Genomic DNA, 26,634 nt, shown 5'->3' with positions numbered 1-26,634 from the left:
CTTAGAAAACTTTGCTAAAACTGGAATGACCTGAAATTTTATAGAAACTTTAAGAATCTTTAGAGCGATGAGAGGGCGAATTTTCCTAATTATTTTTTGTAAACTGTTGCTCTCTGGTCGTTTTTTAAAGATAATCTTAATTTTTGGTGGATAATCTTTGGTTTTTGTGTCAAATTCAAGGGTCAGTCAAAGGGTTTTCTGAAGTTCCCTGCAAACCAATGAATCAGGCGAATTTTCTAGCAAAACAAATTTTATAATTTTTGGCTACGAAGACCCCATTATTGTTAGAAACGAAGAAAATAATCAGAAAATTATATTTTTTACGTTTTTGAATTAAAACTTTTTGTTTTGTGATCGGGTTTTTGCGAAACTCTTAATAGTTTTCGGGGAAAAGTCTTGTAAAATTCCTACAAAGCTATAAATATCTTGTAATTTTTCGCGTAAAACACATCCAGATCGTCAGTATTTTTAAGTAAAACTCTACAGAATAGAGCGTTTTTGAGTAGAAAGCAAAGCAAAAAAAATCAGTCAAAACTAGAGAACCAATTTTTTTAACAAACTCTACAGTTTTCAGTGGAATGAAAGTGACGAGGTTTCCAAATAATTTATTATAAACTTTCGCTTATTCAGTTCGTTTTTTGATAGAAAATTATTTGATTTTAGTTCGAAATTCGAAGCTGGAAAAGGATTTCAAAACTGGCGAGTGTTTTAATAAAATGTATTTCATAATTTTTCGCGAAAAATACCTTAAGATTGTCAGTATTTTTAAGTAAATCTTCAGGAAATTGAGCATTTAGAAAAAAGAGTAACTTTGCTAACACTGGAAAATTCTGAAATTTTGAAGAAATGTTAAAATATTATTAATAAATGGCCCTTAAAATAGATCTAAAAACTCTTGATCTTTGAGAATGCTGTACTTAATCCAAGCATACATTATATGTACTTGAAAGTACAAAGATCACAACCATACTGTTTTTTTGGAAAACTTGCTAAGACCGGCTGTCATTAAAGATCATGTAGCCATTGAGCCAAATCAATGACTTCTTTTTCCGCTATATGAAAATATTTGGCTCTTATCCTAGCAGGAAACAAGTACCCATATTTAGATGAGAAAATAATTTATTAATATTAAGTACTTAAAAATGTACTTTCAATTCCCGAACAACTCGGAATGTGTTTACGTTCACTATCATTACTGTCGAATTTGATCTGATTTTTTTAATTCGCAATTATTTATATCGCTATTCAAAGTTGTTGGGCTATTCAAAGTTTTGAATGCCTCGCCCACCCCTAGCAACGCCACTGGACTGGTAGTTTAATACTTAACAGACACGCCAAGTGCAATATGCAAACGACCTCATTTGTATTCATTTCGTTATTGCGATTTCATTTTTAAATTTTTTGTTTGTTTTAAATATAACTCTTTTTTCCTGACTGGGTTCAAAAGTGAAAAATCCATCGAATAAATGTTGCAGGAAATGGATAATGCAGGCGCCTTTATGTGTCGCCTGCATAAAATAGAGCCATAAAACCGAGTTTTCAATCTGGTAAATTTTCAAACACCTGCTAAATTTTGCATTTGTTCAGCTTACCTCTCCTGTATGGTTTCGGTATCTGACCGGTTTCCGCGTGATTCTGTAGATTGGCCACGATGTCTTCCAGCATTTGGGAGCGTGTTCGTTCTTGCATTCGGGCAAATTTGGGAGCTGAATAGCTGGCTCTTTCACCGTTGACGATTTTCGTCAGCAACCATTCCCTAAACATCGGCCCTTTATCGAACAGGCTCTGCTCCCATAAATAGGGCTTGTACGCGCCAACTTCATCCCTTGTTACCACCGATACTTCGTATCGAGTGGGTTTTCGTTTGATTCGAGGCGATGTCCGAACTGAAACAAGTCTCATATCGAATCGCTTCCTTATGGGGAGAGATGCAACTTACCTAAAATGAAGGTATGCAGAAAATGGCTTTTGATACAGGCGGGCGAGAATGAGGTGTTGTCGGCCTCAAGAAAGACCACACAAACAATATCGTTGCCAATATGGCGTTTTCTTTGCAACTTTTGAGGATCGTGGCTCTCATATGGCAGCAGAGTGCTCACATGGAACATTATTTCAATGTTTCTCCAATTTGTGTAAATGGAATATAACCCTGGAACCGTTCAAACAATATTACAGGCAATATTAGCTAAGGTTTTTTGAAGAAGGTTTAAGGAGGAGGTTACATTTGAAGCAAAAAATATCGATAAACATAGCGAGGGAATGCTTTGTTTGCAAAATACTGGCCCAAAAATTGGACGCTTCAGTCTTTTTGACTCCATCTTTTGATTTCTGCAATCGTTGAGTATTTTACAAAAAACCTCCCTAGGAAGAACTTCATTAACAAAACATTGCACCTCATTACCAACAGTTTTAAGCTTCCTAAATGGCGCTTTTCTTAAAAATGCTAAAACCATCTCATATCCTACTCAGTATGTTCGAATTATCAAGTATTTTTTTGCAATATTGTTCTTTTTTTTAAAATGACTTTTTCTTTTTTTTCCGGTGAGGTTTGGTAAATGAATCAGAGTTCACTTGCACTAATGTAATCCAGTGATCATCACCGTTTAGTCAATAAAACACCCAAAAGCTGTGTTTCGACTGAATAAAAGTTGCTTTTTGCCACCGTTAAAAGCATTTGAAGAACCTTCTTTTGACTGCTTACCTGTTAAATCGTGTACAGTGTCCAGGCCACCTTTATAGCGATCGAAGCCCCTCAATCTGACCTTTTCGCCTAATACCTGCAGGAATTCTTCGAATAACATGGAGTTATCATTATTGTCAAGGATTTCCTCTTCAGAATATTGGCCCTCTTTCACGTAGATCACGCCGACTTTTAACTCGGATTTGATGAATACCTGAAACACCATCCCAACGTTCCAAGATACATTTCGGTGCTAATGAAAATTCCGCACCTGATCTAATTTGAGAAGTTCCTCGGGAGTATCTGGCAGCTGGCCTAGAGTTAATGCCGGACAGATGTTCACCTCATTCCCCAAAGAACGGACAACTTCTTCTCTGTTATACCTGTCCGCAAACACGCAGCTGGCTGGAATCAGACCGTGCACCGTATAACTGATCGCTCTCACCAATATCCTGAAAAATAGAACTTCCATTTGGTTTTTTGCCTCAATTCGATACAGAGGCCATTTGGCACGAACCAATAAATTCCAATTTGGCAGGAAATTGTTCGGTAAACTCTCGATTCCCAATGTATTCAACGATATTTGTACAATTTTTATCTGCACTCTATGGCTTTGAGGAAAAACATGTTGATGAGGCAAAATAATTGAGAGGTTTTCGCGCTTCTAGGTTGCAGTGGAAAATATTTGCATTGAGACTTGCATCTTCAGAGTTGGTTTTTGGCAATAGCAAGATAATGATGAAGCAAAATCCTCTCTCGGACTTGCGAAGCGTCTCGAAATAATTATTTTCCACTGCGGCCTCAAAACCCGAAAAAATCATCAGTTTGTAATGAAAACCGCAAACTTAATAAAAATTTCCTAGTCGTGTCAGGCACTTTGCGATACCTTCGAAAACATTGTCACGCTATATTTAGAATGTTTTCAATATTTTCCCAAGATCGAATCGTTTCTATTCGACACTCGTCCAACTAAATCTTGGCTTAAAGGCCGAATCGATAGACAATTTCCGAGTAAGGTGCATGGAAAATATTTCCTCTTATTTAAGTGTCTTTATACTGTCGACTCAGGCGACAAGACACTGATGAAAGCCACATTTTTATTCCATTCTCATCCTTTAATTCCACGAATAAACCCGTGAAATTCGGCAAGTTTCCCTTTTGAACAAGAGAATTAAAGCATTGATCGGCCAGTTTTCAGGCAATATTTCAAATTTGCATTCAAAAGCCCCAAGTTTCCGGAAGCAGGATGTTTAAAAGTTCCACCGCAAATTAAAATACGGTTATACTTTTCAAATTTTCACCCCCATCATATAAACAATGATTTATGGCTGCATTATGAAAGTGCTTCCAGCACCTAAACCCACCAGGAAATAGAGAAAAATTCTCGTTTTTATATGGAAGAAATTTCACTTGCCTGCCTCGAGTTGAATGAGTTATTGGAAGCAGAAAACAATTTTGAAAGAACGTTGTTATCGTTAGGCGGAAAACCCAATTGGGATTCTATCGTATTCCCAGCTGGGATTGAGTTACCCCAATCAAACCCAACGTTCTCTCAAATCATTAGTTTTTTTTATATATAACAAGGCTTTTATTGCTCGTAACATTTCAATCCTGGACCAATCAACTAACGGAGTTTTGCTAGCTAATCCATTAAAAGCGATTTAATCTCTGGATCGCAAGAATTTTTCTCAATTTATGCATTATAACTTACCTAAACTGGTCTCTGTTATTCAAAGTCTCCTGCTTGATTGAGAGAATAATGGGGCCCAAATCCTCATCGCTGGTAAAGTAGTTCCAATGCTCCGTTCCATAGAAGTACTTTTCGTAGGTCTCCTGCTCCACACTAGTGAGTTCAAAGCCCTGATTCTTCTCCCACTGCTCTTCGATGGTGGTTTTCTTCCTTGGCAAGGAGTTATCGTCGTCCTCATCGTCTTCATACAGATCGTTGCAGCCTGGAAGAGAACCAGGTAAAGCTATTTCCAATGGAAAACTTCCTCCATCCTCACTTCGGTCCCTTCGTCGCAAGTCATGGCCATTTTCCTGGTCGGTTCCATCAGGAGTATCTTCGTTTCCTTCTTGTATTTCATTGTCATGATCCGATTCGCTTTCGTCCCATATTGTGTCGGTGGTGATTTTCTGTCTGGAGCACTCGATCCAGTAGCCGGGGGTGGGAATAAAGTTGTGGGGGAATTCTTCGCAAAATTCGTCTGAAATTCACGCACAATTAGCAGCGAAATGACGAATACATTACGCAAATGTCGCCGCATCTTAATGGCGGATGGAAATGCGAGCAAAAGCTCTCACTGGATGTTTGATTAATGATCATTTTCGAAGAGGATTCGATTTAATTAGGTGGATGGATGTTGTGGTGTAAAGTCCGCTCACTGTAAGGCAGAACACCAAACGAGCTAAAACAGCTTGGTGTTCAAACTTAGAGTGACCCAACTATACACACTTTCGTTTCTTCTTGAAGGTGCTTCATTGTAGCTGCTAATTTGGATTCTTCGGCTTCTTTTCTTTCATGCATTGCAAATTTTCTCGCATAATAATGTATTGATTTTGTATTGTTTAGCGGATAATCCAACAATATTTATTAAGTGTTTCTATTGACAGGCGAGTAGATAATAAAGTGGCGCGATATAAACGACCATAAATAATCCTAATTAAAAATATCCATTTATAGAATCAGATATTGGTGTCAGATGTATGCAAATGTAGACAACACAAGCTCGTTTACAGCCATTTATTCTCTTATCGCTAGATGGTATCGCGCTTAACAATTGAGCGCTGTATGCAGCAATGTATTTATGCACTTTTGGCGTGTATTTAATTTGAATGTATGCTCTTACGTCTTCAGAATATTCTAATTCAAGTAAATGGTTGGTTCTGCGTTTCAGTCTGCCAACAATGCACAGATGAATGAACAATTTGCGTATAAAAATTATTCCTAAGTTACCCGAAAAAGGAAGGAAAAATGCTACTCGTATAATATACAGGTTGTGGTATGTAAAGTACAGCATATAATGCAAATTTTCATTAAACATTGCAACATTGCGAAGGTGAAACTATTACAGATCAACCGAGGCGTTGCAAATAAATTAAGTTTCAAATTTGTCCTGTATTTTTTATSACTCCGTATGTTTTCATTTAATATCAAGCAAATTTCGCAAAATGTTTGAAATTCTATTGTGCTCTTTTAGTGGATAAATTATAGAAAACTATGAGTCAAAAAAATTTAAAAATTAACAAAAGTTGATAGCTCGTCCTAGCTAAATACTATTCTAAATTCTAAATACTAATTCTAGCTTTAACCCCCAATATCTTCCTTATAAAAGGAATTTTTGCATCAATTTCCTCAGAAGGAAGCGATGATTGCGACGAGCTTCCTAAGCCAGGCACGATAATCTTCAGATCCGAAATAATTGACATTTTTTGTCCATTTTCAGCAGGTTTTGAGCCGTCGCGTTTTTTAACCGCCAAGATTAAAGACGCAAAAAACGTATATTTCATATCACACAGTGAGGCATCGAATAGGCATTGCCGACTTCCGGCATTCACATTGACTTTTCTAGGCTTGTCGAGGGTTAAGAATTAAAGACAGTTTTCGATCGAAAATTTTTAAAATTGTAATTTATTATAATTTAATTGGGTATGAATGCCAGGATTTTAAAATTTAAAACTGCGGTTCCTAAAAGGCAAATCTATTCAATTTTCTGGGTTGGATTTTTCAATTTCACGTTCACCTTTCCAGGCTTTAAGATCGTTAAGAATTAAAACCAGATTTCAATGGGAGATTTTTAAAATTGAAAATTTTCATAATTTAATAGAGTATGATTGCTACGTTTTTAAAATTTTAAAGCGCGGTTCCTAAAAGGCAAATGTTTTTAATTTTATCGGTTGGATTTGACAATTTCACCTTAACCTTTCTAGGCTTGATGAGAGTTAACAATTAAAGCCAGTAATCAATCGAACATTTTTGAAAATTTTAATTTTTCATAACTTAATAGGGCATGATTGCTACGTTTTTTCAAATTTTAAACCGGGGTTCCTAAAAGGCAAATGTATTCAGTTTCCTCGGTTGTATTTTAGAATTTCCCCTACATTTTTCTAGTAGATGATGGTTAAGACTTAAAGCCAGTTTTCAATCGGAAATGTATAGGGTATGATTGCAAGGTTTTTAAATTTTAAACCGCGTTTACGAAAAGGCAAATGTATTCAATTTTCTCGGTTCCATTGCAAGGTTTTTAAAATTTAAAACTGCGGTTCCTAAAGAGCAAATATATTCAATTTTCTCCGTTGGGCCGGATTCTCTCGGAGTGCCATAAGTCGAAAACGGTCCAATGAGCAAGGCACACTTGTAAAATTTTGACTCTTAATCGATATTTTCATAAGGCTGGGGGTCGATTTTCTAAAAAAATCTCAATTCCTTCAAAAGAGTTAAAATTTTACATCAATTTCATCTGAAAGAAGAAAAAAGTGTAACGAGCTTTTTAAGCAAAGCGCTGGAATCTTCAATTCCGAAATAATCGGCATGTTCTCTCCAATTTGAAGAGTTTTCGAGCGGTTGCGATCTTTAACCGTCAATCCTTTCCTTATTATAGGCGCAAAAACGTTTTATTTGAAATTTTGTTAACTTTATTTAGCGTATGGCACTGGCAACTCTGCTCTGGAAACTAATAAGTACAAAGAATATTTTCTCAAAAAAACTCAAGTCTCTCAATTGCTCCGAAATATACACCAAATTAATCATGAGCAAGCGAATAATACAACGAATTTCTTAAACAAAATCCGAAAATTTTTCTGGAGCTTAAATTGGACAAACTTTGCCATTTGAACTTGTCAACATTGTCAACTTGCCACAATTATCCCTAAAAGACGAATTAAACAGAATTAATTTTGAAAGGAGAAATGCTTACCAGAACACGCTTGCGGTGGTAAAGGAAAAATCAAAGTGGTGCTGCTCTTTCTGCGAGCGACAGCACAGCCGAGACTCTGAGGCTTGAAGCTTCTAAGTTGCTGCATAAAGTCGCTGCACTCCATCAGAGCCACGTCGGCAAAGTGCAGATCGCACAGGATCTGATTCTTGAACCGTCTGGCTCGTTTCTGATTGGGCCCAGTTAGGTTGAGGCCGCACGAATTGCACCGTAAACATTCTTCGTGATAGTGATTGTTCTCATATAAGGGGGTTGGCTCTGCAACAAACAAGGGAAGCAACTGTAAAAGCCACTAATCCAGCCATCAATCTTCTAAAAAATTAATTAATACGAAATATATTGGATTTCATTTCTTTCACAAAGGGATTCGTGACCCAATTCGGTAAATTCTTGCTTTTTTCGACGATTCCCTCTAGTCGCTCGTAAATATTTGCTACCTTAAAATTAAGCTCGCTTACAGGTTTGTTAAATGCCTTTTAGGAGCTGGGTAAACAGGTTTTTCAAGCTGATCCATTAAATTTTACCTAAGCAATTTCCTCACTAATTACATGGTTTTATTGTTACAAAACCGCATGGAATAAATAAATAAGCTCTGTATAATCGAATGAAAAATCGAAATAAAGTGACCCAATTCCTCTCACTCGTTTTCCTCGTCATGACAGTTTAATTTGAACCAGCCAATTGCTGCACACCTGAATTATCGGATATTTGTTCAGGAAATTCGAATTTATCATTATTAATTCAGCTGGGTAATTGCGACGGGGAAAGAGTGTGTGTGTGAAAATAGCAGAAATGCTAACAATTTTATTTATGGATCTGAGAGACTTTGGAGGGAGTCTCCATTTAAATGGATTTTTATCGCAATAGGTATTCGTTGATTAAACAGATAACCATTGATGTTGCCTATGTAGACGATTCATTAAACCAACGTTTGTGTGGGTTTCTACGGTTGATGCAATTCTTTAGTTCTCTCGCAATTTTATGCACGTTTTGCGAATAAAATCGTCCAATTTAATCATGCTGTCACATTTTCTCCATTTCCATAAAAGTGCCGTTTGCCGGCAATTTTTTTTGTTGCTGTTGTGCTAAATAAAAGTTTTATGAAGTGTCATGAAGCAGCGGCGAAGGCGAACATTTTGCCCACATTCTGACCTAAGCCATCCGAACGAAAAGTATTCCGCTTTATTACCAAAACGGAAATGAAAGACTTTGGTATATATTCATAAAAGGAAAATTATTCGCCCGGCTTATGAACTGAGATCTGCTGATTGAAGTGCTAGAATTTTAGTAAACTAGAGAAAGTAATAAAGTATTGTACATTTTTGGCAAATGCCGAAATTATTACTTTTTGCATTTCGAAATCTAGTTTTACATTTAGAAACTAAATGAACTGACACGATTTATAAAAAAAAATGTTCGTTTAACAATTGATAGAATGTCTAACATTTCAATCACCTTTCCTCTCTTTTAACCATCAAAGTGTTCGGCTATCCACATAAACCTACCATTATTATGTCATAATGTGTCAAAGCACCAGCAGATGACCATCTTTAGGAATAATGGAGAAAATATGATCGAAAAAATCGAGCGTAAAATACCATATTAAGACATTCTTAAGCTAATGGTCATATTTACGTCCGGGTCTTGATATTTCGGAATTTCCATCGTCTCTACTAAAGCACCACATAATTTTATTTGGGTCAAAGTCGTTTCGCCTATGTAATGTATCTAATGACCAGTGCGACCCATTAATAATACTGCTAATACTATTCGTGTTTTTTCCAGAAGCGTGTTTTTCAAGAATAAAGGTTTTTTTGGGTCGATCTGTTTCTAGTTTTTCCTGCCAATATGTATGATTAAAAAACAAGCAAATTTGAAGGAAAAAGTTAAGCAAATTGAAAAAGAGCAATTTTTCATAACTTATGAATGTATGACGGACATTTTATTTTAAACTTGTACTTAGTAGAAAGCGCTTCAATTCCCTGAACGCTTCTGAGAGACACCCGATTCTCAAATCGGGTGTCAGTCGGGACCGATATCTCGAAAACTGATGCTCTGGAAGGTTTATCTCAAGACATATTTTTTGTTCTCTATTAATCCAGACTTCAACAAAATTAAACACTCCATCGATAAAAGTGGTGGCAAAAGAAAAAATTAGAGCCAGTTGACTATATACTAGCCTTTAGAGATTGCGTTGATTCTGACCTCAATTGATATACAAACCTCAAGCGCAGATATGTAGAAAACTGTTGCTCTGATGTTTTCATCAATATAATTTTTTTGTTCCCCATTAATCCGGATTCCAGATAATTTCAGAGAATAGTGATATCTTGGGCGGCCAACAAGTTAGAGCCACTTGAATTCTTAGTAAGCTTAAGAAAATGGTTTGATTGTCTGAACGCAACTCATGGACACGAGATGCAAACGCCGATATCTTGAAAACTTTTGCTCTGAGCAATTTTGCCCAAGACACCGTTTTTTTTCGCCATTTATCCAGCACCAAACGCAACTAAACACAAAGTCGATATGCATGGGACAAAAAAGTTACTGCCGCTTAATCTTCCAACAGAAAACTATTTTATTTTTTTGCTTTTCCAATTTAAGTTGAGTTTGATGAATTTTCATATCCATTGATTTATTCATTATGAAGACAAACCGCAACACTTTTCGCGATTCGACGTTGTAAAATCCTGCACTGTGATGGACGTGAAACCGTTTGCCTGCACATAAAATGTGAAATAGAACCTAAACTTTACCTTGGCTTTCTTGAAAGGCCGACTACATTAACCTGATTCCCCTAGATTTCCTATCCAGCTTACCTATATTGCTTTTTCCAGACTCGACATGGAGAGTCATTTATACCGTGACCTACTATTAGATGTATTCTTGTTATCAGGAATTAGCTTTAGGTTTTACTTGCAAGATGGTTGATTTTCTTGGGAATTATCAATTATCATTATAATCAACCATCTTGCAATTATTCGATATCGGTCAAGAAACTGAACTTATTTAGGTTTTACCCCCGTTCTCATGAAGTGCCAAACACTCATTAAGTTATCAGCACTCCAGTCAAACTTAAGCAGCAGAAATCGACGAGTTTTTCTCCTAATCCGGTTTAGAGTTGCTGAGTGTAAACAAACAGGTCGATAAAGTTTCTTTCGACAATTTTCCTTGACAAATTCGATACTATCTGAATGAAAGTTGTATGAAACCCATAATAATGCTTCGATTTGGGAGTCGGCTGTCTTAATTAAACGACCGCAAGTTGGATGGATTCCAAACACTTGTTGCGAGGAAAATTTAGATCGCGGTTTTCTGGATAAATGTGGAATTGGACAAAGAACAGTTAATTGGTAACTAAATTTAGAGCTCTCGCAAAACGCTCAATGGGACTTTTCTGGCTTCATGCATTCAATTTTACTTATTTTTTCTTATCCTGTAGATCTAAAGGATAAAACCTCTTGAAACTTTGGTTTAGTTAGGCTAAATGTGTATTTTTGGGAAGGTTTGTGTGGCACTTAATTACACTCAATTGACTATTTATTGTTTTGATTTTTACTGGTGTTTAGCTACATTAAGTGTCAAGTCAGTGCTCGAGTGCGGAATTAAAACGAGGAAAAAACAGAAACTTCCTTACAAAACTTATTATTTATTATCTTAATTGCAAAAGTTTCAATCGCTATTTACTTGTTGAATCGGGAAGTGATTAAAGCACGAAAGCGAACGTTCAAACAAGCGAAAAAGCGCCCAAACAAGGAGATAATGGACAAATTAACACAGCTATAAATAATTCGCTTAAACTACAAGTTGTTAATTATTTGCTCTGATTTAGGGCTACTAGTCTGGGTTTCTCCCTGGCGCCCAATAGCTTGGATCAATAGGAGTGTGGAAATATGCCGCGTTGGTTCACTCAGATTGTTTTATTACTAACCACCTTTGTTGTGGAACGTTAAAGGCAACAAGTGTTTCAATTTCCGACAGTAAAAATAAACGTTCAATTATGTCGATAAATGTGGACGTTTTAGGCTAAAATTTGACCCAGTCGTGTGTGGATGGTTCTTTGCTTATCCGTTATTTAGAGTGTTTATATTTTATGGTTTTTATTGAGTTTTGAGACATATTTCCGTAAAGGATCACTTTTGGTTACAGTTTGCAAGTTGACAAAAAGTGAGCATAGAACATGTTGCAAACGCAATGGCTTTATTCGAAACTAAGTTAAAAATTTTAATTAATTACATTAACTTCGCTAAATTGAGTTAACGGAAAACCGAATAAAAATATACTGTAATTAAGAGTTCACATATACACAAAATTTAATTTGTAGATAACGGAGGTCTTTTTTGAAAATCCGGCGCAATTTTAAAGGGATTGTCTAACTCAACAGATTCTACCAAGTTACAAATCACCGAAAAACAAAATCAGATTAATCTGAACACTCAGAAATAGAAAATAGTTGTGTTGTTGTTTTCGTAGTTGTAAAAATATTCTTAATTTAGGAATGTATGATACACATTTGATTTCCTTGGGAAAATTGGTTAATTCATTTTGATGGCGAAATACTGATTTGTGTAGTGGAATTACGAGAGATTGTGTGTAAAAAACATTTATGTGTTTACAAGAAATAAATCTTTTTCAATCAAGAAATCAATTTCAAAACAAAAACAGCTTTCCTAAGAATTAGGGCAATTTGTGCAAAATCAATTTAATCGCAGGCAAATTTCACCTGCAACCAGGAAAATAATTATTTTCATAATCCCAAAATTTCATTATGCTTCAAAGTGTGAGACACATTGGACGTAAAAAGGCTGGGGTTAAATGATGCTTTTTAATCAAATGCAGTGCAAAATCAACGCTAATGTTCACAACAAACAGAAATATTACTAATTTTTCACAATTTATAAACGTATGATTTACCGTTCGGTTTAACAGACTTAATATTTAATTGGGATTTTACTGAGTTTTACGATCAACGGCTTAAATTTGCCATTAAAAAGAACTGAAATTTCTTGGCTGACGCCAGGTGTAAATAGAGGAAACATCAATTATTTCCTAACCTGAAAAGGCAGCAACATCAATTATTCATCGCAACGCACGAGCACTCTACAGACAAAGAGAAATTAATGAAAAAAAATGAGATGCAAGGGAACAAACTAAAATGGGAAATACCTTGTGAGGGACCGGTAAGAGACACCGGTTCATTCTGGTTGATAGAAGAAATCTTGACAAGAGACGAAAGTAAGCGGAAAAGAAGAAACTAGGGTCATTCACAAAGACACAATCGAGTGGTGTTCAGTTGGTTGATTTGTTGGTGATTTTTTTCAGTGTGGTGAAGCACGTAAACACTGGATGGCATGCACAATCCTTATCAGCTGTTCGGCAAGCGATAACGCGTTCTTCCACGCCGAGAATCGCACTGACAGAAAGAGGACCAAGTAGAGTAGTAGAGGCGGCAAACGGCGTAGAACCCCACCCCCGTAGGATCGATTGCCGACTTTACCTCCCAAAATTCACTGATGAGAAAGACGTTTGGTTACCAGTTTATCATCATTCATTCCGGCATGCTGAGCTGAAGGATTAATGACCCCGACGAAACATACACAACTCAACATTTCCGCCAACAAATTGCTGTTCAGGTCTAGAAGAAACAAAAAAGAACAAAATCCACACTCCTCTTCAGTTGATGCTGTTGGAAAAATGCACCTGCTCTCTATTTGCAGTGGATCTGATGTAATTTACTTAAGCAAGCAGACTGAAGACGAGTTATACAAATAGGCGAAATCCTATTTCCTTAGAGAAAATAAAGCCCGAGTAATACTTCTACAGCTCTCGCCCCTTTTCTGACGATGATAAATCGGTTCGCCCAAGAGCTGTTGTAATATAAAATCATAAATTTTGCTCGAAAATCCGTAAACATTTATTCAAACATTTTTCCTTGCAAATATTTGCCTAATGTACGTCTTTATACTTTGGCCTCTGTTCCTCGGCGAAATGCCGCGGAACTAAGTGGCGTTCGTCCAGATATTTCGTATTATTTCTTTAACAGCCTGTTTGTGTTGAATTTGTTGAATTTGAACTGTTTGTGTTGAATGTTACTCTAATGACACTTCAATTACGGCTTATTTGTTCAAGCTCTCTGATTTTTTAATTAGTTTTTACAGTTTTTCCCATTGAAAGCACGCTTTTATAAGATATTGGAGAACTGGAGGTTTGTGGCATTTTGAAGAAGAGTTTTAAACAGCGAAAGTAGAAAATGTTGTTACTGCAAAAACTGAATGAATGGAGATAATGGGGGAAGTTCCTTTGATGAAGAATGTCTAATGCAACTACGATAGGAAGGAATTTTTAACTAACGAACGAAGACAACGACTTGAAATCTTCAAAAAGCTTTAGTTTAAAAATATCTTATGAGGCTAAAGAAAAAATGTGTTTGAAGATCTGCAAAACTGAAGACTCCTTTCATTTTGAAGCAGACTTTAAAATTTTGGCACTAAACACTGAAGAATCATTAATTTAAACAACGAAAGTAGAAAATGTTGTTACTGTAAAATCTGAATGAATGGAGATAATGGGGGAAGTTCCTTTGATGAAAAATTTCTAATCCAACTACGATAGGAAAGTACTTTTAACTAAGGAACAAAGTCAATGAATTGAAATCTTCAAAAAACGTTAGTTTAAAAATATCTTATAAGGCCAAAGAAAAATGTGTTTGAAGATCTGCAAAACTGAAGATTCCTTTCATTTTGAAGCAAACTTTCAAATTTTGACACTAAACCTGAAGAATCATTAATAAAATTGAAGAAATTAAAATGGAGTGACGAACATAATGAAGAAACTTCAGAAGAATCTAATGTAACGACGCCAGGGAGATTTCTTGAATAAATGCCAAAATGAGGGTATCAACATTTAAATAGAATACTGGTTATATAAAATATTGTGAATTGTCCAACTTATGACCCTCTTAAAACCATTAGAGAATAATCTTAAAATCTATTAAAAATCATCTTAAAATTGCCCATGGAGATCAAAGCAGTGTTAAGGAAACCGCAACCGACCAAGATGCTGAAGAAAATCCTCATAATTAACAGCTTAAATTGAATCAAGCGGAAAAAGACACTTCAATTCATTATCAAAGTCTGGGACAAAAAATCTAAGAAAATTGCTTGTTTAAGGCTTGCAACTTAGGAAGTCAACGGCAAGACAGTTTACAAAGAAACTTGAAAAAATATGACTGCAGAATTGGTTCATTGTGAAGATTAAGGCAAAGCTGTAGAATCCTCATCTGAGGAAAATAATAAAAAAAATTAAAAGCAGCGAAGGGACGAAGTATTTTAATTTGTCAAAGTTATTCCGCACAAAAAAAATATTTGTTATGTACGATATTTTCACATTTTCAGCTTATAAAACCAAATTAGCTGGAGGAGTGATAACTGAAGATTTTTACCATTTTCAAGAAAATTTCTAAACATCTAAACTAACGGAAAAAATCGTCAACAAATTAATTTATTTATGAAAATCAACAGGGCAGAATTGAAGAAATATCAGTCACGGAAAATAGTGAAGAAATCTTCGAACACGTAAACAAGCAAAGATATTTTCTCCTTCTTGTGAACAAGAACGAAGACCAGAAAATGGGAAGGTTAAAAAAAATATTTAACCATCAGTACCGAATTTAAACAAAAAGTAAACCAAGATTAATTTTTTAAAAGATTTAATCGTGATCAGTAGAATGAAAGAATATTTTGCAGTAAGTAAAGCTAAACTGGAAAAGATTAGTTTTCTCTCTAAAGTTCCAAGTACCAAAAGAATCTAGCAGCCAAAAATTGAACATTTTTTAATACGGACAAAAAGCAATGTGAAGGCAAGACGCAGAAGAGAGAACAAAGCGACAAAGAAGAAGGTATGTGGAAATAATGAATATCTAGTGTTTAATACACACGAAGAGAAAAACTCAGGCAATTCTTTAACTTGTGGAATTCCAAACTATTCTACTGTTGAACCAATTGTTTCCTTATTTTGTCATCTAAAGCATCAAATTTTGCTATTTGCGAAGCTTCAGCTTCCGTTAAGCTCGAAACTGAAGCAGAAAATAAGATCAGGCTGTTATCCAAATAATGTCATGAAGTTTCAAATGAAGAATCAAGAACAAGCAAAAGCACAGGGAAAGAGTAAGTTGCAGTCCTTCAGTTCTTCCCAGTATTATTTGTTAAATTTCCCTGTAAACCCTCGATTGATTCCCACTGCCCAAATCCGAACTTTTACGCCTAAGTGCCGGTGCACACGAGTGTTTATTAAAACGTTAAAAAGAACCGTTAAAAAACGCTCGTGTGCACCGGCACTAAATGGGACAAGAAGAACACAAAAAAGTGCCAGGTAAATACGTACAAGACAAAACAACATGGGACTGTACTGGGATACCTCTCACCTGTTTGTGTACTTGAATCGAAAAACGTACTGCTAGTTTCCACGGTCATGGTGGTCACCGTCCCATCGAGAATCTGAGCCGAAGAATCCCGCCGCCCTTTGTATCTAGAAGAAGGAAAATCGGCAATTAAAAGCACCATTTTCTGCTACTTTTAGATGCACAACCTTTGGCATTCGTCGCTCTGCGAGGACTGTCTGCGGAAGTTCCGGCAGCGGATCATCTCTTCAGTGGTTGATTGTCGTCGGAAGCCTCGAGCAATCAGAATTTCCTCGGTGGTGGATTGACGCCTAATTGCTGGCCGATAATTTTCGGAAGTTGGGGGCGGACCGCCTCTGGCACTCGGGCTGGGGTCGCGAGAGGAGCAGCTTGAACTATCCGGCGATCTGAAATCACATTGGAAATGGTACTATGAAAATTTTAGTAAAGAGTGTTGAGTTTAGTTTGAATTTCAATGAATTGGAAGCTTTGCGAACTGCAAAAACGCCCTTAATCTCAATTAAGTTCTACATTAATGGCAATGGGCAAGTGGAAGGTCTAAGAGTATTTCCTGGTTTTTTGCCAATTGCCATTTACTTTTAAAGGCATTTTGTTATTATTTGGACAATTTTCTCGCGTTGTGGCCTGCATTCGCCTCCACTTAGTGTCTCATTGATTTCCGCATCCACATTTTTCCATGGTGAGCTTTTGCCGAATCGATTTTCCTTATTCCCCGGCCAGACTGCAGATGGCAGCTTTTTCCCTGCTATGGATTTTCCGAATGCTCTTGACGTGGAAATGGGAAAATCGATGTTGAGCAACAGATTATTTTCACTACGTGAGCCTCCAGGTGATCAGAAATCAACTATTGAGGATTTGAAAGATGCAAACATGGATAGATCAGAGAAGCAAAAGAGACAAAAAAGGTTAGGTAGAAGAATGAAGAAAAATTGAATCGAATATGTAACAACAAAACACCTAACAGATGTTGCACTGACAGACGAAAATTATATAAGGAAGGCACAGAAAATGGGGCGAAAATCAAGTCAAGTTGACCAATTACAAGGAGTTCATTAGCGTTAAAGAAGTTGCCGATCTATTCAGAGTAGCAAAAATGCCATTCTGGCCACTGAAGTGAAATAGTAGGTTTTATCTTTAGACAACACACAAAAAACTAATAAGGAAAATATACAAGAAAAAGGTTTTAATAAGAAAAAATGAATTGACATCAAAATGCATGTACCTATGATTATGTCTTCCTGCCACACTTGTTGATTGTCTTCTTAGTTTATTTCTGCGACTGCGACGCACTGGACTTATATCGCGTTCACCAGATCTGAAAAATATTCAGCATGATCAATTTTTTAAAGTCACCTTCGTCACGCCAAATTAAAGTGTAAACCGTCTGTTGTTTTGCAACTTAGTTCAGGCCCAGTCGAGATATTTGCCGGATTTTTCGGTACAACCAACTTTGTGACTCCAGAAACTTCTGGAAGAAAAAGGTCTCCCGAACTCGATGCATTTCCAATAAAAACATTAGAATTTATTGGATTTGTTGTGTCACAACTTTGAAGACCAGGGGAGTTTAATGTATTTGTTGTCCCCTATCCGAACGGCAAGAGATTCAGAGGTCGAAAGCGCATTCTTTTAAAGGAGATTTATTTTTTTATTACAAAATTTCTAATCCAGATATTTGTTTTGATTTGTTGCCAGAACCAACTTTGTGACTTCAGAAACTTAAAAAAGTTTGTCCCAAAAACAAAAACTCCTATTTTTTAGGGCATTTTTACTGGGATTTTATAACCGTTCTTACCTATCAGGACTTAAGTGGGACCTGGAGTCCCTGCGACCTCTCGATGCAGAATCGGGACTCAAAGAGTCTCTTCTCGCTTTTCGTCCCGAATCGTCGATATCAGGACTGAGAGCTGTCGGTTGAGAACCTCGGCGATTCATGCCTGGCGGCAAACTTTCGTCAAAAGCGGTATTTTGTCTTTGAAGCCTGGAGCTGCGACGCTCCGGGCTGGCATGCGACCTAAAAAACCAGCACAGTTAACTCAATTTACCACTCGTAATTCAATATTAAATTCCTCCCCATTTAGAGGCCCCAAACAACAACATACATAATTGCCTTGTTAGAGAAACTTCGAAAACCGCATTATGGAATTTGAATAGTCAAATAAAGCCGAAAACCAGATATGTTGCCCATTAAAATTTCCTCTGGTTAGATGAAATTAATCCGCTGGGGAACGGGAAGGCGCTGGTTTAAACTGTTTCCAATTTACAAATCATCGTTACTCACCTAGAGTCTCGGCGGCCTATTCGGCCACATTGAGTGGTAGAGTCCCTCCTGGTGGAAAGAAGAGGATGAGTAGGAGTGGTGGCTGTTGTAGCTGGAACTGTTGGAGACGTAGCTGGCGGAGTGACGCTGGAAGTGATTATAGTTGGGCAAGGAAGACCAGCCTGGTTGGACTGAGAAGCTGAGTCAGTGGAAGATGTAGCTGTGGCAGGCGCAGTGCTGGAAACCATCAACTTAGCAATTTAACACCCTGCTTTGCGTAGAACAGTCCAAAGGACCCCACCTGATCTGCAACAGTCCTGCGGAAGTTCCAGAATCGGAAGCAGTGGAAGAAGTGGAAGGTCGCTGCTCTTGTCGGTAGTAAATCGGAGTATCCACTTTCCCTCTGGAGTCGCGACGTTTTCTGGTCGCCCCCACGATCTTCGGCGGCGGAGGCAACAGGATGATTGTGGTGGAATCCCTACGGCCTGCAAGTTATTTCCAGAAATATATGCGTCAGCCTCACGCCCCGTTACTTTCAGTTTGGTTAATTAAATTCGGATTAATGGACAATGAATTATTTAGTGTACTTATTAATTCATTTAGGCAAAATACGAAGCGACTTATGAATTAATCATCGAATGTGCGGGCGGTGGACGCTATTTGTATGACTTGGCATGTAATAAAAATGTTTTAATGCTTTTCGTTTTTCCATTTCTCGGGTAGATTTTTTCTTTTTTCACTTTTTTCATCAGGTTTTTAGGGCATTCAAACGGTTACAGCAGAAGCTGGCGAAACATCAGGATCCTTCCAAAACAGAGCCAAATCAGGGTTTGAACTTAAGGCTATTTAGACGTTTTCTGTAACGTTAGCTTAGGCGAAAGGATTGAACTTTCCAGTCGAGTCTTGGAGACATTCAAGTGCAGCCGTTTGAACTTCAAAACAACAAAATATTTGCAATTTACACAAACCACTTGACAGTATGAATGCTTAAAACGTTGAGCAAATATTTATTTTTCTTTTTTATTCTCATACTTTTCACTGTACTGATCGTCTCTTTTTTCACATTTCACCGAAAAAACTTGAAAGTCCAGTTTTGACTGCAAAAGCGGAAGCTTCAGGGTATCTGTGGATTAAATTTGCTTCAATTCAAGTTATTGGTTTCGATGGTTTTTGAAACGTTTGAGTGTTTTGCGGAGTATATTGTTATTTACATTGCTATTTTCTGAGGCCATTTCTAAGCAACTGGTTAAGCGGTCTTAAAGCGGGCTTCAACGTTCAATAGTAGAGACTTCGTGTTATTTATAGTTTGAGCTCGATTTCATTCAAGAGGCTGCTACCCACAGAATGCATTTTTAAACTGTATAGTTTTTTTGCGCGGTTTTTTCATTTTTCAATTTTCTGCTTCTTTCAGCTTCTGAACGATTAGTGCAAATTTCGGAAACCTGTTTTTTGCGTTTCAGACGGGAGCTTTCGTTTAATACGTCGCACTGTGGGGTATTGTCAATAAAAACCTGATGAATGACAAGTCGCCACAATACTTGTTTACGCTGTGTTATCAAGAATTTGTTTATCTGGATCATTTGGCTATAATTTTACCTCAAAGATACGATTTAGAGAAAATCTTTAATCAATTCGGAATTTGTATTTGTAAATTCATTATTTACATTTGAAATTGTGTCCTATTTAGTGGAAAACTGGGCCCCGTTTTAATATGGATGAGCAAGCTGGAGGGGTGTATTTTAACATATTATATTGATTCTAAAAAACCGATCTTTAGAAGTCATAGTATTTGAAATTTAAAGTAAGAGTGTTCAAAAATAATGTAAGAAACATAAAGTATAACTTAAACAGAGGGGTATAATTTACTATTTTCCTGAATTCAATAAAGTTTCTGTATACTTAGTCCACAGTAAATATCCACCTTTTTGATGGTTGTAGCATTGGCTGCAACTTTTTGCAACTTTTTGCCAAAATTTAAAAAACTGCTCCAGTGATGTCCCTGCAGAACTGAAATCCGTCAACTATATTTCGGGCGATTTAAAAAAGACGCGGCAATATTTAAGGGTGTGATTCTTAGGTCTATGAATAAAAAAGTTCCCATACACGTAGATCCAGAAGTGCATAGTTTCCATGATATAGGGTGTTAAAATTTCAGTTCTGTTTTCGTTTTTTTTCTTAAAATGCTCTAAATAATGTCAATATGTTTTTGAAATTTGGTATTTAGAGGTTTTCGATATTATAAATTTATCATTTATAGTAATTTAGCTCTAAGTCGTAGGAGGTGCCATCAACACAACTTTTCAAAAGTAAACATTCAGCTTTTTGTGCTGAAAGCCTGGCTGCTACTTTTTGCTTGTCGTTTGCTAAAATTAAATAAACTGGTCCAGTGTATGAATATTTTACAAATAAGTCATACTTTGTCTCTATTTATTTCTTTCTCCATATTCTAGAGTAGATACGAACACTGGCATTCTAAATAATTTATTAATTTCTTAGTCTTAGATTAAGATACAAAATTTAGGAAACTTTCTACAGAAGTTCCAATCTCCGAATGAACCAATTTTAGATAATTTAGATAATCTTAGCAATTCAGAATCAGACGCATCTACCTCAGACTCCTTAGATTTTCTCAAATTTCTATTAATTGTACGTTTATGTTATTATTGCTCATGTTTAGTTAATTCGCATTTCTTTTCATATTCATAGCTTACTGAAGCAAATTTTTGTTATTCATGATAGAGCATCGCTTATAAATTTAACATTTTGATACATTTCAGATAAAAAATATATACCTCTTATTTTATTACGTGCTTATTGTATCTAATAATTATTTTTGGCATACGAAAGTGTCAAAAAGTCGTTTTCAAAAATTTAATCAACTATAACAGCCTCCGTTTATTAACCAAATTAATGTTAATAAATTTATGTGCAAATAAATTCTCATTTTTATTCCAAACTAAAATTTAAGGGTTTCAACAATTGTATTTCTCTTGGTGGCCTTCACCTTCACCTTCTTTGTTTGCCTTCTTCGTTATTGAAATACCGATAGCAGCATTAAAGTGATGTTAGAAATGTAAGGTTTCAAAATTTACCTCTCTAAAAGCTTTGTATGCAAGTCAAAGGTCCCATAGCAGCTAAATATCTCAGAATTTATTGCGTGAAAACTTTTGAAATTTAATGGCAAAGTTGCTAGGTCTACAGTTTTTTTCTTAGAGCTTGAAACAATCTACCTTAAATGAAAAGAATAATGCTTTTATTTAGTTTTTAAAATGCAGGCAATTTAAACATTCAACGAAAACATATTCGTTTCATTTAAAAAATGAACGTTTCAGCCTTTGGGAGGAAGACTATCAACTTGTCATTCGTGCACATAATTATTAGATCAAGTATACTTAAAAATTCCGGCGTAAAAAATTGCAAAATATTGCATGCAATCCTCTCTGAAATAATTGCTCTTCCGGAATTTTTGACTAACCCTGTATAATACTACATTTAACTGTTTATCTTTCAAAATATTAATATGTTACGTATTATATAATCCGCACTTAATTTAAAACGTTTTTAAGAAAAATCTGATTAAAAACCAATTTTTATCAGAACTTAATATCAAATACCCCATAATAGCTTCTGACTGACTGTCTTTCGTCCATCTCCGTGGTAGTTATCGCTCCCAAACGGACATATGATCCGCTTGCTCATCACTTTATGGGAATAGGTAGTCAGATATCTCATGAGTCAAGGTGTCGGAATAAGTGTTTCTATACTCCATAAAGATTCATAGATTAGATTTCGTTGTATTCAAGATACTGAAACATCTAGAAATCATTTCTAAAATTTGCAGTGCTGCTTTGTGATTTTTTATTTTTTCCATATCTCCTTCTGAGTTCAGTTTCTGTGCATGCAGTTGGAATACTCAAATGCTGATTTCAACACTGAATAACAGAAGCTTCGTATTATCTGTGTCTGGAATTTCGCTTCATGGAAATCTTGGTTGCCATCATAAGGAATTTTGAAACTTTCGAGTTTTTCACAGCATTTTTTCTTTTCTACGTCACCTCCTTCTAAACTGATTTTCTAAGCAACTAGAGAAGTTATCGAAACACGGCATTTAATATTCAATAGCAAATACTTCAAGTTAGATGCTGGTTAAATTTGGTTTGATTCCTGGACCTGGTACCATCAGACTTAATTTTTCAAACTTAAGTCTTTTTTGCTCGGTTTTTACCAACTGGATAACGGAAGGCTCACTTTACGTGCGCCATTCAAGGCTCTGGTTCCATCATGGCGAATATTGGAACCTTGACCTGTTCTGCGCGATTTTTAATTTTTAAATTATCCTCTTCTGAAGCCGGTTTCTGAGCCATCATTTGGGTTACAGTGATCGATTAACATTGTCTCATTTTACATGCGGTTTAAGTTTACTTTTATTCAAGGTGCTGGCACCATTGGAATAAATTTTAAAACTTTTTGCAATTAAAATTTTCCAAACAGTTTAGCGCAAAATAGTTTCGGAAAGAAAAAACATCCACAACTTTCCTCTAAACGCAATGAAACTCCAAATTCCCAACCCTGTTTCTCGTTTATTAATGCAGTAGACGTTTTACTTTGTTAAGCAGGCTGCTTTATATGGGCCCAACTTTCCGCCAAACAGGGCTTGAAAGTTTCGAATGTTGCCGCAACAATTTGGAAAGCAACACGGGAATTAACTAAAATTATGACGCGTATGATGTCCAGTCATGTCAGGGCGTTTTTCTCCTTCGGATTGCGGTGAAACGCCGACAATGGACCGGAAAACCTTTCCAAGGGGATTTTCAGCATTATTTAGTGCGAAAATGTGAAAAGGGTTGAATTTAATCGAGGGATATTGTCAAGTGAAAACGAGCTAAACTAGCACACAATGTTACAAAGGGAATTTTTTTCATTCAAAAATCTATGTGAAAAACACGATTAAAAGCAATTTTTGCAAAACAAAAATTGATTTATTTCTGTTAAAGTTTCATTTTTTTAAGATTAGCTGAACTCGTCACGCTTATTCTGTTCATCCATGTGAGACGGAGTTCCTTTTTGCCAAACAAAAAAGGCTGAGGCGTTAACAGTGGACAGGAAAACCTTTCCCAGGGAATTTTCAGCATTATTTACTACAAAATGTGAAAAGGGTTGGATGCGCGTTCAAGGGGGAAACAGTGTAAAAAAGGGCAAAATTAAAAGCGAAAAGCTGTGCATTTTTTTTACGTCTGGCCTCTAATTGAATATCTATGCAAAAGAATTTCAACTTTTTGTGTACCTGGCAGAAGGGTTTTTTTACGAGGTAAATCTTTAAAGATGTAGAACTAATAAGCTGGAATAAAGTACTAATTTTATATAAGAATAAGAATAAGACAAATTTAAAACTTCGAATATCACATGATTCTATTTAGTTGATTGATAAGACTGCAACGAGCTTCGATTGACTCGCCTGAAAGCTGTAATATACAGACCAATTTATTTCTGTTGAATTCCTCAAAGGAAACTTTGAGCTCGGGCTTTGAAACGAGCGACACAAGGTTTCACTCAATGCTTTTAACTTTCAGCTCAAAGACAAATATTATTTTGCGCTTAGTAGATAGAAATCGCATTCTAGTTGAAGCTCATTCAATTATTCGAATGGACTCGTGTGAACAGTCAGTTTTTAATGTCTACATCACGGACTTCCAAAAATCGCTTCCGAAGAATCAGTTGGTATATTTGAATGGGAGTTTTAGCATTCAATAGCGGAAGATTAATTTTATATGTGGTTTGGTTTCAGGTCGATTCAAGGTGCTGATACCATTATAATGATTTTTTTTTATTTGAACTTTTTAGGCGATTTTTTATTTTTACATTAGTTGATTCTGAAATCTGTTTCTGGGCAACCAGTTTAGGTATCGGACTATGCGTTTGAACAGTAGACCAACGAAGCTCTGTTTTACATGTGGTTTGAATTTGGTTCCAGTTGAAAAGTATGGCTGCTTTCCCAAGAAATTTTTAAACGTTGCTGTTTTTTGCATAGTTTTCCAATGCTACATTATGCATTTCTGAAGCCGGTCTCTGAGTGACCAGTAAAAATGGCAGAGCTGTGGTTCCGATGCTCAATCACGGAAGCTGCGTTCTTCAAGTGGTTAGAGTTTTGAGTTATTGAGAACATTGGTAACATCATAATAAAAAAATCATCAGTCTGGACCGTTTTTTTATTTTTAAATTATCTTCTTTTACAGCCAGTTTCTGAACCACCATTTGAGAGATTCGAATGCAGGTTTTAAAAGACAAAAACGGCTGATTCATTTTACAGGTCGTTGTAATTTGATTCGATTTCAAACGGTGGAACCTTCAGAATCCATTGTTAAACTTTGTAGCTTTTTGCGCGGTTTTTCCGATTTTTATCATCCGCCTCTGAATTCGGGTTTTCAGCAACTGGTTCAAATTTCAGAATTGGGGTACCAGGATTCTATAACGGAACCTTTGCTTGATATGTAGTTTAAATTTGGTTGCAGTCAATCCGCTGGTACCGCCAGAAGCAATTTCTTAACTTTGAAGAAGTTTTGCGCGGTTTTTAATTTTTGGACCATCCGTTTCTGAAAAATCAGCTAAATGATCTAAGCGCATGTCTTAGCATTCAATACTGGACGCTTGGTTTTATTTGTGGATGAACTTTGGCGCTATGCAAAGCATTAGAATCTGCAGTATGAATTTCTTAACTTTGGAGTCATTTTGCGCGGTTTTTTATTTTCGCATGATTTTTTTTGTGGCCAGTTTCAGAGAAACCAGCCGCGGAATAAAAATGAGAATTTAAATATGCTATAAGAACGGATACGTTTTACATATGGTTGCAATTTGGTTCGATTCAAGTCACTCGTATCCTCAGAATAGATTTGTGAAGTTTGAAGTGTTTCTGTCTGGCTTTTCATTTTTGCGTCATGTTCACTTCGGAAGCGAGTTTCTGAGCGAGCGTTAGGAAGAACCACATGTGGGTACTGGTACTTAAGAACAGAAGCTTCATTTTTTCAGGCAGTATTAGTTTGGTTTCATTACCGATACTGGTACTTTCAGAATGAATTTTTGAACTTCGTAGTTTTTTTGCGCGATTTTCAATTTTTCAACATCCATTTCTGAAGCCTGTTTCCAAACTAATAGTTCAGGCATCGGAACGTAGTTTCACGCAGTTGATAATGAAAGCTTCATTTGACACGCGGTTTGAATTTGTTTCGATTTTAGGCTCTGCTACTAACAGAATACATTTTTGAATCTTGGAGTGTTTTTGCACTGATTTTCATTTTGGCATCATTTCCTTATGACGCGAGTTTCTGAGAAACGAGTTGAGAAATCACAATGCAGGTTTCAGTACGTAATACGAGAAGCCTTAGTTTAGAGAAAGTTTCAATTTGGGGCCAAGACTCTGGTACTTTCAGAATAATGATTTAAACTTAAAGCGTTTTGCCGCTGTTTTCCCTTTCAACATCATGCACTTCTGAAGCCGGTTTCTGAGTCACCAGTTAAGATATCGGAATGATGTCCACCATCCTCAATAACGAAGGCTTCATGTTGGACGTGGTTTGAATTTTGTTCCATTCAAGAAATTGTTATAATCGTAATGATTTTTTTTCGATTGAGCACCGAAAACGTATACACTTTTACAATTTTTATCACATTGAAGAGAATTACCCAATCACGTTAGAGGTGAAAATCCTGGCGACGTCATTTAACTACTTCCCATTTAACTTTAAGTACATACAAGTAGAGTAATTCCGGGAGAGATGAACCACCTTTTTTGATTCGACTCTATCTTCACAAAAAATAGCTTTATTGACGTAAAAAAAATGTTGTCACGAACATTTTAACTAACTGCAATCAGAACTGTAACTAAAGACCAAAAACTCGGACACATTTGCTGACAAAAAAATAAAATAAAAAACCGTTATGTGGTCCAACTAACTCGAAATCTGCGGGATAGTTGAACCACCAATTTGGAACAGTTGGACCACACAGGGAGATATGAACCGTAACAAAGGATAAGGAACAAAATTAAACTTAATTAATTTTTTTTTATTTTTTAATAAAATAATAAGTTTTTTTGTGGCATTCATTCCACATATATAAGTTTGTACACGACTCAAGAAGCCACCGGGTACACGACTCATGAAACACCTTCAGCAACTCTTAATCTGAATGCCGGCTTAGGAAAAGATGTAGCGAGTCGTATTCTGCCATTTTTGTGATTGCGTTAAAACGAGGCTTCAACGGTAACTGTTCAGCAACAGCAAACATCATATGTCGCATATCATTCCGTGTTGGGGCAAAACCAAATTTTTGCAGCTTTTTTACATGTGCT

The 26,634-nt window shown here is 36.2% G+C and overlaps 1 protein-coding gene across 1 annotated transcript in view; it reads right to left on the bottom strand.

Moving 5' to 3' along the window:
- The window catches only part of LOC109533435, a 42,726-nt gene that overhangs the window by 8,425 nt on the left and 7,667 nt on the right, over positions 1-26,634 (bottom strand). The window contains exons 5-17 of the mRNA XM_048670261.1: positions 18,592-18,775; positions 18,312-18,527; positions 17,826-18,044; positions 17,256-17,348; positions 16,201-16,419; positions 16,037-16,140; positions 7,597-7,872; positions 4,687-4,887; positions 4,392-4,632; positions 2,952-3,132; positions 2,702-2,894; positions 1,940-2,149; positions 1,593-1,886 (exon numbers count right to left, since the gene is read on the bottom strand). Of these exons, the coding sequence (XP_048526218.1) occupies positions 1,593-1,886; positions 1,940-2,149; positions 2,702-2,894; positions 2,952-3,132; positions 4,392-4,632; positions 4,687-4,887; positions 7,597-7,872; positions 16,037-16,140; positions 16,201-16,419; positions 17,256-17,348; positions 17,826-18,044; positions 18,312-18,527; positions 18,592-18,775 (2,631 nt within the window). The remainder of the gene's footprint in view (positions 1-1,592; positions 1,887-1,939; positions 2,150-2,701; positions 2,895-2,951; positions 3,133-4,391; positions 4,633-4,686; positions 4,888-7,596; positions 7,873-16,036; positions 16,141-16,200; positions 16,420-17,255; positions 17,349-17,825; positions 18,045-18,311; positions 18,528-18,591; positions 18,776-26,634) is intronic.

Source organism: Dendroctonus ponderosae, unplaced genomic scaffold (assembly GCF_020466585.1).
Source record: "Dendroctonus ponderosae isolate FM_Combo_2020 unplaced genomic scaffold, Dpon_F_20191213v2 Dpon_F_20191213_1, whole genome shotgun sequence".
Classification (NCBI taxonomy): Eukaryota; Metazoa; Arthropoda; class Insecta; order Coleoptera; family Curculionidae; genus Dendroctonus; species Dendroctonus ponderosae.
The sequence above is the reverse complement of the archived record's forward strand: the minus strand, read 5'-3'. Positions and strand labels throughout refer to the sequence as shown.